Source organism: Hemitrygon akajei, chromosome 21, assembly GCF_048418815.1.
Source record: "Hemitrygon akajei chromosome 21, sHemAka1.3, whole genome shotgun sequence".
NCBI classification, from domain to species: Eukaryota; Metazoa; Chordata; class Chondrichthyes; order Myliobatiformes; family Dasyatidae; genus Hemitrygon; species Hemitrygon akajei.
Window position 1 is genome coordinate 9,578,277 of NC_133144.1, and position 17,945 is coordinate 9,596,221.

At 43.5% G+C, this 17,945-nt stretch overlaps 2 protein-coding genes across 7 annotated transcripts in view; one reads left to right on the top strand and one right to left on the bottom strand.

Annotated features, from left to right (window-relative positions):
• myo9aa (myosin IXAa) overlaps nt 1-1,316 on the bottom strand; it is a 354,781-nt gene extending 353,465 nt beyond the window's left edge. For all 6 annotated transcript variants that reach the window (XM_073024759.1, XM_073024757.1, XM_073024760.1 and 3 more), the window contains exon 1: nt 1,163-1,316. The gene's annotated coding sequence lies outside the window, so the exon portion shown is untranslated. The remainder of the gene's footprint in view (nt 1-1,162) is intronic.
• A 94-nt stretch (nt 1,317-1,410) lies between these two features.
• On the top strand, nt 1,411-12,378 carry senp8 (SUMO peptidase family member, NEDD8 specific). Its single transcript, XM_073024761.1, has 2 exons — nt 1,411-1,592; nt 11,612-12,378. The coding sequence occupies exon 2, from the start codon at nt 11,619-11,621 to the stop codon at nt 12,252-12,254; it is 636 nt and encodes a 211-aa protein (XP_072880862.1). The 5' UTR covers nt 1,411-1,592; nt 11,612-11,618; the 3' UTR covers nt 12,255-12,378.
• Nucleotides 12,379-17,945: the final 5,567 nt, after the last annotated feature.

Genomic DNA, 17,945 nt, shown 5'->3' on the forward strand with positions numbered 1-17,945 from the left:
CTTTAGAATACCACTATTAGTTGACTGTGATCAGAAATACTGACTATTTACTTCCACAGATGCTGGTTGACCCACTGATTTCTTACAAGTGTTTGTCTCTTGCTCTAGGTTCCAGCATCAACCTCGTGTCCCCATACTTTAAAATTGGCTATGTTACTCAGTTGCCTGCTCTGCCTGGCAAGCGCCTAATCAAAATTTACTGTCAGGTATTAACAACTGTTTAAGATGACAGCATCTTAGAGATTTGAGCTGCACCCCTTCAAAAGCCAAGAAGCTGAGGTGTTTCTCAGCTTCTTGAGTATCAGATAGATTTTACTTACTCGATTTCAATGAAAACTCCAGTCCAAAATGTAATCAGATGAGAGCCTTGGTACCCTAATCACATCAACTTTCAACATTAACAAAAATAAATTCCACTATCAGCTGAAAACATGTTTTTATGGTAATGCTTGAAAGGCGACATCCTGCAGAAATCCATGGTAAAATTACAAAAGAAATTCCGATATGTTATTGAGAAAATCTTTAAAAGGTAACAATAGAACCTCCCATGTATACATCCTTGACATATATGCAAGAGAGTTTTTAAACCTGCCAGAAAGCCACAGTGAGCGGAGATTGTCCTTGCCAGTGCGGCACAACTGTACCTAGTGTATCCTTGCCAAATGGGACACAAAGCCAACCCCAATGTATCCCATGCCAATTGAAGCGAACTTGTATATTGAATGGGCTCTGGTGCGGCGGCCGGACAGAAGATACCAGTGTCGGCGGTGCTGGAAGGGAGCTGGCACAATGTTAACTCAAGTGCCAACGTGCAACAGATCAACACGTTCGAAGAGATTGTGCCTGAGAACGGGTTAAAAGGGAGTCCGAACGAACGTAACGTTGCAGCGAAATTCATGCCGGGGGGTTGGGGGGGGGGGTCGTATAAATGGAAGCTGATGCGGCGAGCCGATGCTCAGCTCGGTGGGTGCGTGCAGAGGGGGTCCCGCGGCCAGCCTGACGCGAACCGAGCGCATTGTCAGCCGAGGGGCGAGGGGCGTCGGAGTCCGGTCACCAGCTGCACCGTAGTGTCTCTATCCGGAACGGGCGCGCCTCCCCGTCCCTCACCCCCCACCGTCCCGTCCCGCCCCGCCGACCCTGTCATTCTGGCAACCACACCGACCCGCTTGTTTCCGCCCCCCCGAGGTCGGTCCAGCCCGGGCCCCGCCGTCAGCGCCGCTCCCTCATCGTCGCCGCTCTCAGCACCGCAACTCCCGTTACCCTCGCCTCTTCCGTTTGGGCACGAGCAACTCCGGCCACCCTCGCGCATGCGCAGAGTAGGGGCGGGCTGGCGCCGCGTGAGGGGGCGTGGCGGTTGCGACCGAGAGACAGGACCAGGTGACGCATGAGCTCCACTGCTCCTCCCCAACTCCGCAAACCGGTGACGTACCGCCACCTGGCGACGCCAAGGCAACGGTCTACGGTCACGGTCGTGAAGTGATTGCTCCGCCTTTACGGCGGTGGCGGCACAGCTTCGGTTCACTCGCGACAACATGGAGCCGCGATCTCCGCCTTAGTGGCGCCCGGAGGACAGGATCGGTCTCAGCAATTAGGTAATTGTGCGAATTAAGCAGCTCACTAACTTTGGCCACGCCATCACTGGTTTCCTTTGACGGGAAATTTGGGCCGCTGGGGTGGGGAGAGCGGAAGCTGACGGTGGGAGTATCATTGAAACTCGACAGGCGTGGCCTGCGGGGCGGAGCTTAGCGGCCAAGTTGGGTGTCAATCACCTCGATGGGCGGACCCTGTTTCCCACAGCGGCTTGGGCTGCGCTGGTGTCCGAACCGTCGATCCAGCAGAAAGTCCGGGTTTACTGGTGTCAGTTACCCGTTGAAGGTGACGTATTTACAGCAGGAGGTGGGGCTTGTCTGCTGTCAGTCACGTTGCTGTTGGTGCGGACGTCACTCAATTTATGGGTGGAGCCTTCGGTCGAACGATGAATTACGGACAGAGGCGTGGTTAAATGACGTCACTGGCCTGGCCGGTGTGTCATAGAAGGCGTGGCTTTCGCTGGAAGCGGTCTGTGGAGACTTGCACCATCAGAGTGGGACTTCAGCTGTCACTGCGATTATAGTCCTAAACAAAGGAAGGTTAAGGGAAATTGAATTGGTGTTCATAGATCTCTGGTTGATAGGTTAATGCACACAAAATGCTGGAGTAACTCAGCAGGTCAAACAGTATCTTTGAAAATGAATAAGCAGTCGACGTTTGGGGTGAGACCCCTCATCAGGTCTAAGTTCCTCCAGGATTTTGTGTGTGTTGCTAGATTTCCAGAATGCTTAGTGTTTCTGGGGTTGGTAGTGTGCAACAAAGTGTTTCGATGAGCTTATGAGGGGAGGCGAGTCTATGGGAATGGACTGAGGGAAAATAAGAGAAAATTTGCAGATGTGGAAATCCAAGCAATACACCCAAAATACCGGAGGAACTCAGCAGTCCAGCAGGCACCTATAGAAAAGAGTAAACAGTCGATATTTCATGCTGAGACCTATCAGTAGGACTGGGGAAAAAATATGAGGTCAGTAAGAAGGTGGGAAGAGGGGAGAAAGAAATACCAGTAGTTGGTGACTAATGAAACGGTGAGAGGGGAGGTGTGAAATAAAGAACTGGGAAGTCAATTGGTGAAAGAGATAAAGGGCTGGAGAAGGGGAATCTGATAGGAGAAGATAGAAAGCTGTGGAAGAAAGGGAAGAGGGAGGAGCACCAAAGGGAGGTACTCACATCTCCTCCTTCACTACCATTCAGGGCTCCAAACAGTCCTTCCAGATGAGGTGACACTTCACATGTGAGTCAGTTGGGGTCATCTACAGTATCCAGCGCTCCTGGTGTTGCATCCTGTATACCATTGACATCCGATGTAGATTGGGAGACTGCTTCACCAAGCACCTACGTTCTCTCCACCAGAAAAAATGAGATCTCCCAGTGGCCACCCATTTTAATTCTACTTCCCATTCCAACATGTCAGTCCATAGCCTCCTCTACTGCCAGGATGAGGCCACACTCAGGTTGGAGGAACAACACCTTATGTTCCATCTGGGTAGCCTCCAACCAAATGTCATGAACATTAATTTCTTGAACTTTGAGTAAATGCCTCCCCTTCACCATTCCCATTCCCATTTCCTTCTCTCACCTTATCTCCTTACCTGCCTATCACCTCCCTCTGGTGCTCCTCCCCTTTGTTTTCTTCCATGGCCCTCTGTACTCTCCTAACAGATTGCCCCTTCTCCAGCCCTTTATCTCTATCGCCTATCGACTTCCCAGCTCTTTACTCCATCCCTCCCCCTCTCCTGGTTTCACCTATCACCTTGTATTTCTTCCTCCCCTCCCCCACCACCTTCTTACACTGACTCCTCATCTTATTTTTCCAGTCCTGATGAAGGGTGTCAGCCTGAAATGGCGACGGCGTACCCTTTTCCGTAGATGCTGTCTGGCCTGCTGAGTTTCCCCAGCATTTTGTGTGTGTTGAGGGAAAATGAAATGGGTCAGTAGATACAGATGCTTTTACTGGTTGACATGTGGGATCGCTTCATGACTCTCTGGGAGAAATGACATTCCCATCTGAATAGCATGGTGAAAGCAGATCCTGATAAAAGTTTCAATTAAGCCTATATACATTGGATTCTGGTTAATCAGGACCAGGCCCAATTAAATGGCGGCCCCAGTTAGCCAAAGTTGCATGGAAATAGTTTAAAAAGATAAACTGAGTAACAAACTGAACTGTTCCAACAATCTATGGACTCACATTCAATGACTATTCATCTCATCTTCTTGATATTTATTACTTATTTATTATTATGTTTTTCTTCGTATTTGCACAGTGTGTTTTCTTTTGCACGTTGGTTATTTGTCCTTGTGGACAGACTTTTGGGTTTTCATTGTGGTGCTTGGATTTACTGAGTATGCCCATAAGAAAACAAATCTCAGTGTTGTATATGGTGATGTGTATGTACTTTGATAATAAATTTAGGTTGAACTTTGAACAAATTAGAATACTAGTGATACTACTACAGTACTATAAAACTGTGTCTTAATTCCTAATAGTTATCAACGAAGGAATTCATCTGCCATGTTCTTTTAATTGACTGCAAATGAACAAAATCAGCATAGACACCTAGTGCAAATGGTTGTCCATCATATCCACCAATGACAGACCTGTACAGGAGAGTTTTTAAAGTGGAAAAGCTATTCAGTTTTTTAATTGAAATTTTTTAAATGTGGAAAAAGTTCATTCTAAGGAACACCTAACTTCTCAACAGAGGCTGCCATGACAGTAAACATTCAATCAGCCAATGACCTGAGCCACTCACAGTAACCACGTACTGCATTAGTTCACATTCTGCTTCTCCCGTGTCTGTAAATGTTCTTGCTCCCTCACCGATTTATTCCATTTTTTTCACCCATGATATCTGGAAAACGCCCTGCAACTTCCAGTGCGGGTAGTGAGAGGCTTAAGAGTGAAGAGCTTTGCAAAGTGGCAGAGCAAAGCATCTTGGGTGAATCTGAGGACACGAATGGAGAAAACACCAACATTAAACCTCATCACAAAATTCCTCAGCACTAGCATCACCATGATCACACAAATCATGGACCCGTTTATTGATAATGCCCTTGATAGGAAGTGAAGTAATAAGACAAAGGGAGGTGTTCTCAACATGATTTCCTGCTACCAACAACTGCTTCATGAGAGGAAACTTAAGAAAAGGCAGTCAAATCTTGACACCTACTTGAAGAAGAAGCCAAAGCTAGAGAAGGACCCACAGCCTGGTCCCTCTCTAGGAAGTAACCACCACCCGTTTCCCTCCACTGCTGCTGCAACGTGTGGCAGCTCCACTGATGGACAGGTTTGTGTGTTTGTGACTCCATAAATTACTGTGTATACATAATGTATATCTCTGGTATGATGTATTTTTATCAGGCACACATGTCTGTTTACATAATGTTATAATGACCCCGCATAGCGCTGATTTACATAGTGCTCCACCTCTGAGGAACACATCCTCAGCGTTAAGTGGGGTCTGGTGTATACAGTATACAACCTTTAGATTCGTCTTCTTGTAGGCAGCTACAAAACAAAGAATGCCATGGAACCAAACTCACACAACAAAGAACATACAAGGAGAAAGGAATAAATCTCGCAAACAAATCGGACTACAAAACATTAAGCATTAAAGCGCAGAAACCCCAAATGTTTGTCCACAGCCACGACAAAACGAGATGACTGAAGCCAGTCCAGGAACCGATGGATGCAGCCACAGCCACCGAGTCAATTCAGTGCGGTGTCAAATGATTGCAGATCCAGTTCTGCGCTAAAGCGTCTTGATCAAATGATGCAAATAGTGAAGCACGTTTAGTGCTGAGAACATTAAATATCAAACTGCAGCCAAAATCGAGTCCACATCCTCAAGGCGATTGAATCTTGCAGCGTGGAACCCAAGACTTCTGCAGCTTCTGCCAGGAGCAGCGAGAGGTGGCACAGAACATTCATTCGTTTTCCACTCTCCTCAAGATCAATTCTAATCTTGCTCGACACCTTAACAGGCAGGAAGTAATGGAGCCGGCCACGATTTCATGTTTTGCTATTAAGAATTGACGCAGCCATCCCCAGCGACATTCACAACTGCACTCCACACTAAATCCCATAGGATAGGGGTTCCCAACCAGGGGTCCATGGAACCCTGCCCTCACAGAAGAGCCAGATTGTTCAGTCAGCCAAAAAATACATTCTTAAAAGGGAAATTACAGGCTACAGTCGATCACAGTTCAGAAGTATATCTAGGAGTTACATTCTGTAAGCTGTTGCAAGATATCACCGTTGGTCTCTGGCACCGTCTTACCAGAACTCAGCCCAGTGGTACAAATAGTTGTCACAAACTGGGGACTTATTTGGTTGCAGTGGATAACCAGTACTACTGTACCTTGTCGTGCCCGTTGTTTTCCACAAAGCACTGCAGAATTATCTTCCTGGTCAATGAATTTCACTGTTGTTCTTATCCACCCAGTCTGCCCGAGCTGACTTAACATGCCAGGACAGGCACGTCCCTATTTCACCAGGGCAAGAGGTCTGCCAGCTACCCTTGCTGATTTAGCCTGCCTGTCGAAGTGGTATACCAGGATGTGGCTGCTGTCGCATGCAAGCAGCTGAGGTGAGAGCTGAGTGTCTGGTGGGGGACCAAAGGTGAGTGAGTTGCCCCAGAATGGACACAACAAACTCCATCACCAAGGGTGCTGACTGTCCCTGGATGGATAATGGATTGCCTTCATAAATGTATTCGACATTCGCATTTCCAAATCTTAATTTTCATCATAATATTCCATGTGATTGTCAAAAATTCTTTGTACTCCCTAACTCATTGAAGTACTGAAATTGTTTCATCCTCAGTCCTGGTTGTGAATGCTTGAAACCACAGTGAGCAAAACAGGTCTGAAATGTCTTTCTGCTTATTTCTTGCCAAGTATCAGTAACAAAAGTCACTGCTTTTAAAACAAGCACAGTGTAATGTCTAACAGCCACACAAGTGCATGCAATTGACACTAGTTAGAAACTGTTCAGCAACAGTCCCCTATCCCAGATAAGTGACATAGTGTCCCAAATAAACAAAGGGAATCCCAGCCATTTTCTCCATTGGTTTTTGTTCTTTAAGAGCTCCCAAATCAGTGGCAGTCCAATTAACAGGAGTCCATTGTCATTGAAAAGGGAAAAATAGTCACATTTTATTATGGAGAATAGGGAAATTTGCATAAGAATTAAATAGAAACATGGTGTCTATCTTCAGGAGGCTTTTAAAGCAGAGTTATTGGAGAAGCAGCAATGAAGGTTTCTCCATAAAGCATCAGAGGCTAAGGAGAAACCTGATGGCATAGATAGAGGTTGACAGTTGGAATCTTATCCCCAGGTAAAAAAATGTAACAATAGATGACATAATTTTAATTTGCCAATGTACTCCACCTCCCCCACCTTCTTATTCTGGCTTCATCCCCCTCTCTTTCTGTCCGAAGTGCCGTCCATTTATTCCTCTCCATTGACGCTGTCTGACCTGCTGAGTTCCTCCAGCACTTTTGTGTGTGTTGTGTAAGAAGGAAGGGACAAAAACAGGGAATCATCAACCTGTTAGCCTGGCAAGTCCAAGTGGGACTACTGTGAGAATACATCATCAGTACATTTAGAAAGGAATACGTAATATGATTTAGCAGAATTGATATTGATTGATAAAAGAGAAATCATGTTTACAAATCTGTTGGAGTTCTTTCTGGATCTAGTAGAGGGCCCAGGATGTTGCTTTAGATGGAGCATTTCAACTGAAATAGTTTTGTTTCACTTGGAATGAAAGTTGAGGAGTGATCCAATTAGGATATCCAAAATAATAAAGGACAACAGTAATGTAAATGGGGAGAAACTTCTCCCTGAACCAGAAGGAATATATGTCTGCAACTAGAAAGAGTAGATTTGAGGCAAGGAGTAGAAGATTTCATGGGGATTTGAGGAAGAATTTTTTTTACAAATGTTCTTTGAAATCTGGAATACACTGCCTGAGAAGGGGGGTGTGAAGACCAAAGTTTAAAGTTCAATTTAAATTTATTATCAGAGTACGTATAGTATATGACACCATATCCAGCCCTGAGATTCATTTCCTTATGGACATTCAAATTAAGTACAAAGAAACACATTAGAATCAATGAAAACACATGCTGGAGAAACTCAGCAGGCCAAACAGCATCAAAGGAAAAGAATACAGTCGGCCCTCCTTATGCGCGGGTTCCACATCCGCGGATTCAACTAACCAGGAAACTTCAGGAAAACCCGGAAGTTCTCTCTCCAGCACTCGTTGTTTCAGCATGTACAGACTATTTTTTCTTGCCATTTTTCCCTAAACAATACAGTATAACAACTATTTACATAGCATTTACATTGTATTAGGTATTATAAGTAATCTAGAGATGATTTTAAAGTACAGGCAGTCCCCGGGTTATGAACGAGTTCCATTCCTGAGTCCGTCTTTAAGTCGGATTTGAAGTCAGGGCAGGTACATCCGGTATTATGTAGCCTCAGTTAGTAAAACATCTGTCTTACTATATAGTATATATTTTACCTTTTTATGCATATAAAACACTTAAGAAGCATATGTATTTCAATAATTAAACCACTGTGTTGCTTAGTAATAATTGTAGCTTTCATCCGGGCAGAGCCTTTCACATGCTCCATTAAAATTGTTCCGATCGTTGACCGACTGTAGTCTAATGCTTTTCCAATGATGGATGGCATTTCATCTCTTTCCAATCACTTTATTACTTCCACTTTATTTTCAATCGTGATCGTGATTATTTTAGTGAACAGAAACACTGCAGATTCAGAGCTGCGGCAGGTCCTAATGTCCACCGTGCTGATACAGGTTAAATAAGGTCTGGGGTTCTGCTGGGTCCTAAAGACCACCTTATTGAGACCGGTTGAATAAGGGACTTGAGCATCCGCATTTCTTGGTATCCGCGGGGGGTCCCGGAACCAATCCCCCGCGGATAAGGAGGGCTGACTGTACAGTCGACATTTTGGGCCGAGCCCCTTCATCAGGACTTCATCAATCAAGGAAAAACTGTACACAAGATGGACAAACAACCAATGTGCAGAAGACAACAAATAGTGCAAATACAAAAAGAAAGAAACAACAAAATAATAATAATAAATAAGCAATAAATATCAAGAACATGAGGTGAAGAGTTCTTGGAAGGGAGTCCATATAGGTTGTGGGAACAGTTCAGTGATGGGGTGAGTAAAGTTATCCCTTCTGGGTCAGGAGTCTGATGGTTGAGGGGTAATTACTGTTTCTGAACCTGTCCTGAGGCTCCTATACCTGATGGCAGCAGCGAGAAGAGGGCATGACATGGATGGTGGAGGTCCTTGGTTATGGATGCTGCTTTCCTGCGACAATGCTCCATGTAGATGTGCTCAGTGTGGAGAGGGCTGTATTCACTGCTTTTTGTAGGCATTTTGTACAAGGGCGTTGGTGTTTCCATACCAGGCTATGATGCAGTCAGTCAATTTACTCTCTACCACCTAGTGGTTTGTTACAGTTTTAGATGACATACTGAATCTTTGCAAACTTCCAAGAAAATAGAGACAGTGCCGTGCTTTCTCTATAATGGCACTTATGTGCTATGGGAAAATGTGATTCCTATAGAGAGAGGGCTGACTCACAGAAAGTCAAAGGATCTGTTTCTGATGAGCAGTATTTGTATTTTCAAGAATTTGATTATAAAGAAACATTGCTGAACATGAACATGGAATTGTGGGTAATACCAAGTTCTGCGGGAACTTGGGAGGGGGGCAAACAGCATCTCTGGAGGGAAATGGAAAACTGACGTTTCAGGTCAAGACCATCTTCAATTTCATGTGGTCTTGATGAAGGGTCCTGACCTGAAACATCAGTTGTTCATTCAGATGCTGCCCTCCAGCGCTCTGTGTGTTGCTCCAGATTCCAGCATCTGCAGTCTCTTTTTAGAATTGTGGATAATATAATTTTTCCGAGTTAGTAACCACATAGAAAACTGAGTTGGAAAAAACGTGTTTGCCTGGGTTTGGCATGTTGGTGGGGTACCACAGGAATTGATGAGGGCCCCAACTATTCCATGTATTTAGCCAAGAGGACAAAATATAACATTTCAAATTTACTTGATGCCAAGAGATTAAGTTAGAATGTGAGTCATGAATATGAGGCTACAGAGAAGGTTCAAAAGACCTCAGCGGCCCTCAGTGAGTAGACAACACCATGGCAGTTGGAGTGCAATATGAAAAATTTGTGGTCATCCACTTCAAGAGAAAAAAAATGAAATTCTGAGTCTGTTTGAAATGTTGAGATATAAGTAATTTACTCTAAACAGCAGAATCCACGTCAAAGGACGTTATCGCCAAATCAGAAGCTGTTTGATCACATTACAAAAAAATTCTGACATGCAGACCTAGTGATGATGTTTAAGCACTGTTGATAATACATTGAAAAGACAGGAAGATGGTCACAGATCGAAGGCCTGTGAATATTTGAGTCTTTTCAGCCTTGGCAGGAGTTAAGCCAGAGATATCTGAAAGATGTTTGAGAAGGAATTGCTGGCTAGAATATGAAATAAAATGCAACACAAGGAAAGTGACACAACTTCAAATTAACAGGAGCCATGATTCTTACAGACTTAGAACAGTGAATTCATGAAAGAATCAACCCAGGTTCAAGTTCAACTTTGTCTTTCACCTATACATGAATACAGCCAAACGAAGCAGCATTCCTCCAGGGCCAAGCTGCAAAACACCATCTGAACAATCGTTCACAGCACAAGACACATATAACACATTTAAGATAGCAGTCATACAAATACAATCACACTAATAAAAATATAATATAGTCCAAGTCCTTGAGTGCCATGTCTTGTAGATTGATGGTGCATGGGATGTTGTCTGCAGTTGAACACAATCCATCTTATTCTTCATTGAGGGCAGAACTGATGGGAGAGACCAGCCTCCAGCATCATCCCTTCTGGATGGCTGCAATAGGCAACACCGCAGCGTGAGGCCAAGGCCGCACAGCTCCCCTGCCATCAGTCTTGTCAATAATCCGGTGATATGACCTGTATATTACCAATGTGCAACAGGGTCTTGCCATCACAAGAAAATTGTCCAAGACAATCACTGGCTGTTGGACTGCACATTGCCTTCACGTGCCTCAGTGAAGAATACTAATGTGACAATTAGAAATAATGACCTAGACATTCAGGATAACTTCCCCACTCTTCACTGAAATAGTATCACTATGTCTTTTACGGTTCTTCAGGGAATAGGCAGCTGTGAGTCAAGGAATGCAAGCTTCAGTGAGATACTCAGCTCATAGTGCTGCACTTTGGAGCATGTGAAGGTCCACATTATGGTCTCTTCCAAAAACAGACCTCCCTCAGTATTATACCAAGACATAGCTTAAAACTTTTCAGTAGAACTTAAACCTGGAACCTTCTGATTCAGAGATAAGAGTGCTGACTCTTAAGGCACAACTCATGATACTCTTCACATGCAAGTATTCCATCCTACACTGTTCTTTTTATTCTTCATCATATTGCTATTTGTTTGCTACAAAATTGCTGACCCATTTGCTTTATTATAAGAGGAACAACAATTCAGAGGGTGTGCATTTAAAGTGAGGAGGGTAAGTTCAAAGAAGACGTGAGGGGTAAGTTTTTTTTATTAACAGAGAGCAGTGGGTGCCTGGAACGCACTGCCTGGGGTGGTGATAGGGGCAGAGACATTAGGGACTTAGGAGACGTTTAGGATGGGCACATGAATGTGAGGAAAATGGAGAGATATGATCATTGTGTAGGCAGTTGAGATTAGTTTAGTTAGCCATTTGATTACTAATTAAATTGGTTTGGCACGAGATTGTGGGCTGTTCCTATGCTGTACTGTTCTATGTTCTCTGATCAAAGATGATAGTGCTTGCATTTAATTATGTTATCTTGTGTAATCTGTCAACCATCTTTGCTACAAAATGATATCCGCAGTCTAGAACTCAATAAGGTTAAGATTATAATGTGCCTTTTTGCTTTGCAGGAACAGCATGAATTCGGTGATCCTGAGCTATCATGACAGCTTAATACGCCATTCAGATCTCCTCCTCCTCAACCCACCAAACTGGCTGAATGACCATATCATTGGGTTTGCCTTTGAGTACTTTGCCACTGAACAGTACAAGGAACTAGAGGGGAATGTGTGCTTCATCAGCCCTGAGGTTACCCAGTTTATCAAGTGCACAGCCAGTCAGGAGGAGCTAGCCATCTTTCTGGAACCTCTAGCCCTGGACCAGAAGAGCTTAGTCTTCTTGGCAGTCAACGACAATTCTGTGCAGGCAGCTGGGGGTTCTCACTGGAGCCTGCTTTTCTACAGTAGAGAGAGGAACTGCTTCAGTCACTATGATTCCTGTAGCAGTATGAACGAAAGTCACGCCCGTCAGATTGCCAGGAAATTGCAGTACTTCCTGGGAACCCAATCCAAAGTGCCTTTCTTTGAAGAGTTGGCGCCAGTACAGAAGAATAGCTACGATTGTGGGATGTATGTAATATGTAACACAGAAGCTCTCTGTGAGCAATATCTCAGGAGGGACCAAAGGTCACTGCAGATGATTGTCACCCCACCTTACATCACACAAAAGAGAACCAACTGGAAAAAGCTGATTGAGCAGATGGCAAAGAAATAATTAGTTCTTGCACAAATATTTGCCTTCTTTAGTGGATGAGTCAGCTATATTTTTGTTGACAGAAGAATTACCTTTGCCGAGTTGGGGAATGTTTGTTTATAGTCACAATAAAAGGCTAGATGGATTTGTGTATTGTAAAAGTTGTCCCTTGCTACAATGTGAGACACATAAACTGCTGGAGGAACTCAGCAGATCAGGCAATATCAATGGAAAATAATAAACAGTCAATATTTTGGGCTGAGACCCTTCATTAGGACGGGAAAGGAAGGGGAAAGAAGCCAGAATAAGAAGGTGGGGGAGGGGAAAGAGGACAAGCTAGAAGGTGATAGGTGAAGCCAGGTGGGTGGGGAAGGGGAGTTGAAGTAAGAAGTTAGGGGAGGGGATAGGTTTCTTCAGATACATAAAAGGATACCAAAAGTTTCTTCACATACATAAAGAGTAAGAGCGAGGCGAGAGTGGATTTCGGTTTGCTGGAAAACGATGCTGGAGAGGTGGTAATGGAAGACAGCGAAATGGCGGACAAACTGAATAAATATTTTGCGTCAGACTTCACTGTAGAAGACACTAGCAGTACGGTGGAAGTTCCTGGTGTCAGTGGCATGAACTGTGTGAGGTTACCATAGCTAGGCAGAAGGTTCTTGGGAAACTGAATAGTCTGATGGTAGAAAAGTCACCAGGACCAGATGGTGTACATCCCAGAGTTCTGAAAGAGGTTGCCGAAGAGATTGAGGAGAATCACTTGATGTTGTGTACTTGGATTTTCAGAAGGTCTTTGACAACGTGCCGCACATGAGCCTGATTTACAAGCTATGAGCCCGTGGTATAACAGGAAATATTCTAGCATGGATAAAGTAGTGGCTGATTGGCAGGAGGCAAAGAATGGAAATAGAGGAAGCCTTTTCTGGTTGGCTGCCAGTGACTAGTGATGTTCCACAGGGGTCTGTTTACATTTACGTCAATGATTTGGATAATAGAATTGAAGGCTTTGTTGCAAAGTTTGCAGACAATATGAAGGTAGCTGGAGGGGCAGGTAGTTTTGAGGAAGTAGAGAGGCGACTGAAGGACTTAGATTAGGAGAATGGGCAAAGAAATGGCAGGTGGAATACAGTGACAGGAACTGCATGGTTATGCACTCTGGTTGAAGAGATACAAGGGTTGACTATTTTCCAAATGGAGAGAAAATACAAATAAACTCAGGCTCAAAGGGACTTGGGAGCCCTTGTACAGGATTCCCTAAAGGTTAATTTGTAGGTTGAGTCTATGGTGAGGGCACCGGTGAGGCCTCAATTCGCGTATTGTGAGCAGGTTTGGGCCCTTAGAAAGGATGTGCTGAAAATGGAGAGGATTCAAAGGAGGTTCACGGAAATGATTACAGAATTGAATGGTTTATCAGGATTGAAGAGAATTTGATGGCTCTGGGTCTGTATTCACTAGAATTCAAAAGAATGAGGAATAACGTCATTGAAACCTATCGAATGGCGAAAGGCCTTAATACTTGGTAGAGTGGATGTGGAGAGGATGTTTCCTGTGGTGGGAGAGTCTTAAGACCAGAGCACACAACCTCAGGATAGAGGGGTGTCCTTTTAGAACAAAGATGAGGAGGAATTTCTTCAGCCAGAGAGTGGTGAATCAGTGGAATTCTTTGCCATAGGCTGCTGTGGAGGCCAAGTCTTTACGTATATTTAAGGCAGAGATTGATAGGTTGTTGATCGGTCAGAGCATGAAGGGATACAAGAAGGCAGAGGATTGGGGCTGAGAGAAAGGTTGGATCAGCCATGGTGAATTGACGAAGAAGATGTGATGGGCCAAATGGCCTAATTCTACTCCTATGTTCCTAGATGAAGAAAGTAAAGTGCTGGAGAAGAAGGAATCTGATAGAAGAGTGAACCATAGGAGAAAAGGAAGGAGGAGGGGCAACAGGGAGAGGTGATGGGCAGGTGAGCAGAAGTACGAGACCAGAGTGGGGAATTGAAGAAGAGGGAAATGGGAGAAAATTATGGGAATGTCAACTGTTTATTTCCATAGATGCTGTCTGACCTGCTGAGTTCCTCCAGCATTTTGTGTCTGTTGCTCTGGATTTCCAGTATCTGCAGAAACTCTTGTATTTAAGAATGTAAGAGAATTGAGTTCCCACACAGCCCCTCCACCCCTGTTCTTAACAAAATAACCTTTCCACTGGTTTGTCTTGTAGAATTGAGGTAATGTTGCAGTGTGGTCACATAACTGCTATGTGATGTACTCTGATCTTGTGCAAAACCACGTTACCAAAAACTGCAGCATTTTTAGAAAATAGTAACTGAATTGACAGCAGCATGTCACTGCTGTATGTGTGAAACACTTATCCTGCTCTTTAACACATATTCAAAATGCTGGAGGAATTCAACAAGTCACGCATCATCTATGGAAGGAAATAAACAGACGACATTTCAGAGGGAGACCCTTCACCAGGTCCGGAAAAGAAGAGGGAAGAAGGCAGAGTAAGAAAGTTGGGGGGAAGGAGTATAAAGTGCAGCTTCCTCTACATCAGTGAGACCAGACATAGATTGGGGTACCGCTTTGTTGAGCACATTTCGCTCTGTCTGCAACAATGGGGATATTCTGGTGGCCAACCAATTTAATTCCAACCCCATTCCCATTCCAACATGTCAGTCCATGTTTGCACTTCTGCCATGATGAGGCCACTCTCAGGTTGAAGGAGCAACACCTCATATTCCATCTGGGTAGCCTCCACTCTTACCCTTTCTTTTCTCCTCACTTGCTTATCTCCTCCCAAGATCCACTCACCTCTCCGATCAGATTTCTTCTTTGGTCCTTTACCTTTTCTGCCCATCACCACCCGGCTTCTTACTCCATCCCATTTCCTCCATTCCTGATGAAGGGTCTCAGTCTGAAATGTTGACTGTTATTCTGTATAGATACTGCCTGACCCACTGAGCTTTGTGTGTGTTGTTCTGAATTCCAGCATGTGCAGAATCTCTGGTGTTGGAGTTATTTAACGGCATGTTAGGGGACTTCCCCACCCTGCATTCATCTGTAGCTCAATTACACACAATTGAAGTTAATCTGACAGTTTCTTTTGCATCTGACAACTTTGTATTACTTTATGCAATAATCTAAACTGAATTGACAAAGCACTTGCTTTACAATACCTTTGGTTTTTAGACTCGACCCCTGCTTCTGAATCATTCTTTTTCCATTTTCCATGCCCCAGTCATCCAACATGCACAGGATTTTACAACACCAATCTTGGTGTCATTAATGTTTTTAAGCTTATTTTTGCTCTCACTGTCAGTTCTTTTATATTTTTCAGTCATTGCAAGATTGATTAATGATCATTTTTCCATTTTAACATTGTGCTGCATTGGAGTAGGGGCATGGTGTTGGAGTTGACACATTCACAAAATACATTTAAAACCAGTTTTCCTGTTATTGGACAGTATGCCTAGTGTTCTGCATCATTACATTTACAGTCACTGAGTTGCACTCATGTTCTGACACTCACTTGAATTCCCACAGTTATGCTTTGGACCCATGTCTCAGAGTGCTAGAGTTTGAAAGCAGAAAAGCAGATTCTTCTGCCCATCAATTTCATGCTGATCATAATTGGGATCTCTTCCAATCCCATTTACTAGCACTTGCTCTATTGGCCTGGACAATTAAGTCTGTTTCTAATACTTTTTAAAATTGAAATCAGAATCTCTGCCTTCATGAAAGATTCCAACCAACTGTGATTGAAAAAGTTGTTCTCAGGATCTTTACTCAACCTCTTACCTTGTGCCCTCTAGTCAAAGTCAAAATGAATTTATTATCAAACTATATTTCTACTATCTTGAGATTCATTTTCTTGCAGATGTCTACAGGAAAATGAAATACAAAAGCATTTATGAAAAACTATACAATAACAAAGACTGACAAACAATGTATAAAATATAACAAGTTGTAGATATCCCTATTTGTAGATATCACACTCTGGGAAATGTTTCCTGCATGTACCCTATTGATACCCCTCATAATTTATAAACCTCTACCTAGTTCCTCCCTCACCCTCCGCTGCTCCAAGGAACACAAACCCAGTCTCACCTCATTACCAAAAAATTCCATTCCAGACAACATCTCGTCAATCCCTCTTCATTGAAATCACATCCTTCCCACTCTTTTCCAATTTTCTCCCCTCCTTGTTTGAAGTTATTAGGACCATTAGACATGGAGCAGAATTAGGCCTTTCAGCCAATTGAGTCTGCTCTGCTGTTCAATCATGGGTGATTTATTATCTCTCTTAATCCCATTCTCCTGCCTTCTCCCCATAACCTTGATTAATCAAGAACCTGACAACCTCTGCTTTAAATATACCCAGTGACCTGACCTCCACAGCCGTCTGTGGCAATGATTCACACAGTCTGGCTAAAGAAATTCCTTCTCATCTCTGTTCTAAAGGGACGTCCTGGTATCCTGAGATAGTGCACTCTGGTCCTAGACGCTCCCTCTCTACGTCCACTCTATCCTGGCCTTTTAAAATTAACTGTTGTTATATGGGAAGATACCTTGATTTTGCATTGAATCTCAAAGTTGATGAGCACCACAACAGAACCCGATGGAGTTTCTCGCCCATTTGCACGAAACGGGCTACTTTACAGAGTGATAAGCAGGAACCCCAACCGACCACATCCTCTCCACTGAAGCGGACAGAAGCGTGCCTTATTATGTGCTGACTTAGATGGGCTCATTCAGCACAGACAGTGAATTGCATCAGAGAACTTTAGAATTAATTGACTGAACTGTTCAAGGTGCAATTACCAACAGATCATTAAAATGACACTTAACCTAACCTGGATCAAAAGAATAGCTATCCTCTGGGAGGAACCATCTGTCTGGTTAGAAGCTGCAGCTACATTCAGTAATTACATCTTACTAATATATGATAAGCGCATTCACTATATTGCTTGGAAACTTCATATTGATATCAGAGCTGAAAGCAGTCACTGGAGCTGATTCTGTGGTTGGGTTCACACAAAAAATAAACTTATATAGTAGAGTTCATACGATGTTTCGAAAATATCATCACATAACATAGCAAGTGGCAAGCAAAATACTACTTATTTCAAAATAAATTTAAATCCTCATTCAGATCATTCATTTTTCAGGATTAAGGTTCTACTCAAAAGAGTTGAGTCCAAAATCCAGGCTAACAAGTACAATGTTAAAAATTTCAGTACATTGTTGGAAGTGGCATCTTCCCAGATGGAGAGGGTGCTTCCTATAGTGGGGGAGTGAATGGCCTAATTCTGCTCCTCTGTCTTATGTTCTTATTCACATGGTTATAAGTTTGAAGATGACCCAAGATTGTTGGTGTAGTGGACAGTGAAGAAGGTTATTGAAGATCAGAACAGGATGTAGATGAACTGGGGGTGTGTAAGCATCTACAGTAAAATAAAGAAATACAAAAGAATTTATGAAAAAAGTATACATAAACAAAGACTGATAAACAACCAATGTGAAAAGGAGAAACCCCACCCCCATCCCCGTAGTTACTAATACACAGGAGCATGATTAGGTGTTTCAGCCCATTGTATCTGCTCTACCTTTCCATCATGGCTGATTTGTTTACCCTCGCAACCCTATTCACCTACCTTCTCCCTGTAACCTTTGATGCCCTGTCTAATCACGAACCTATTAACCTTTGCTGTAAATATA

Coding starts and splice junctions, on each gene's coding strand:
- senp8 (XM_073024761.1), top strand. CDS start 11,619: ATGAATTCGGTGATCCTGAGCTATCATGACAGCTTAATACGCCATTCA.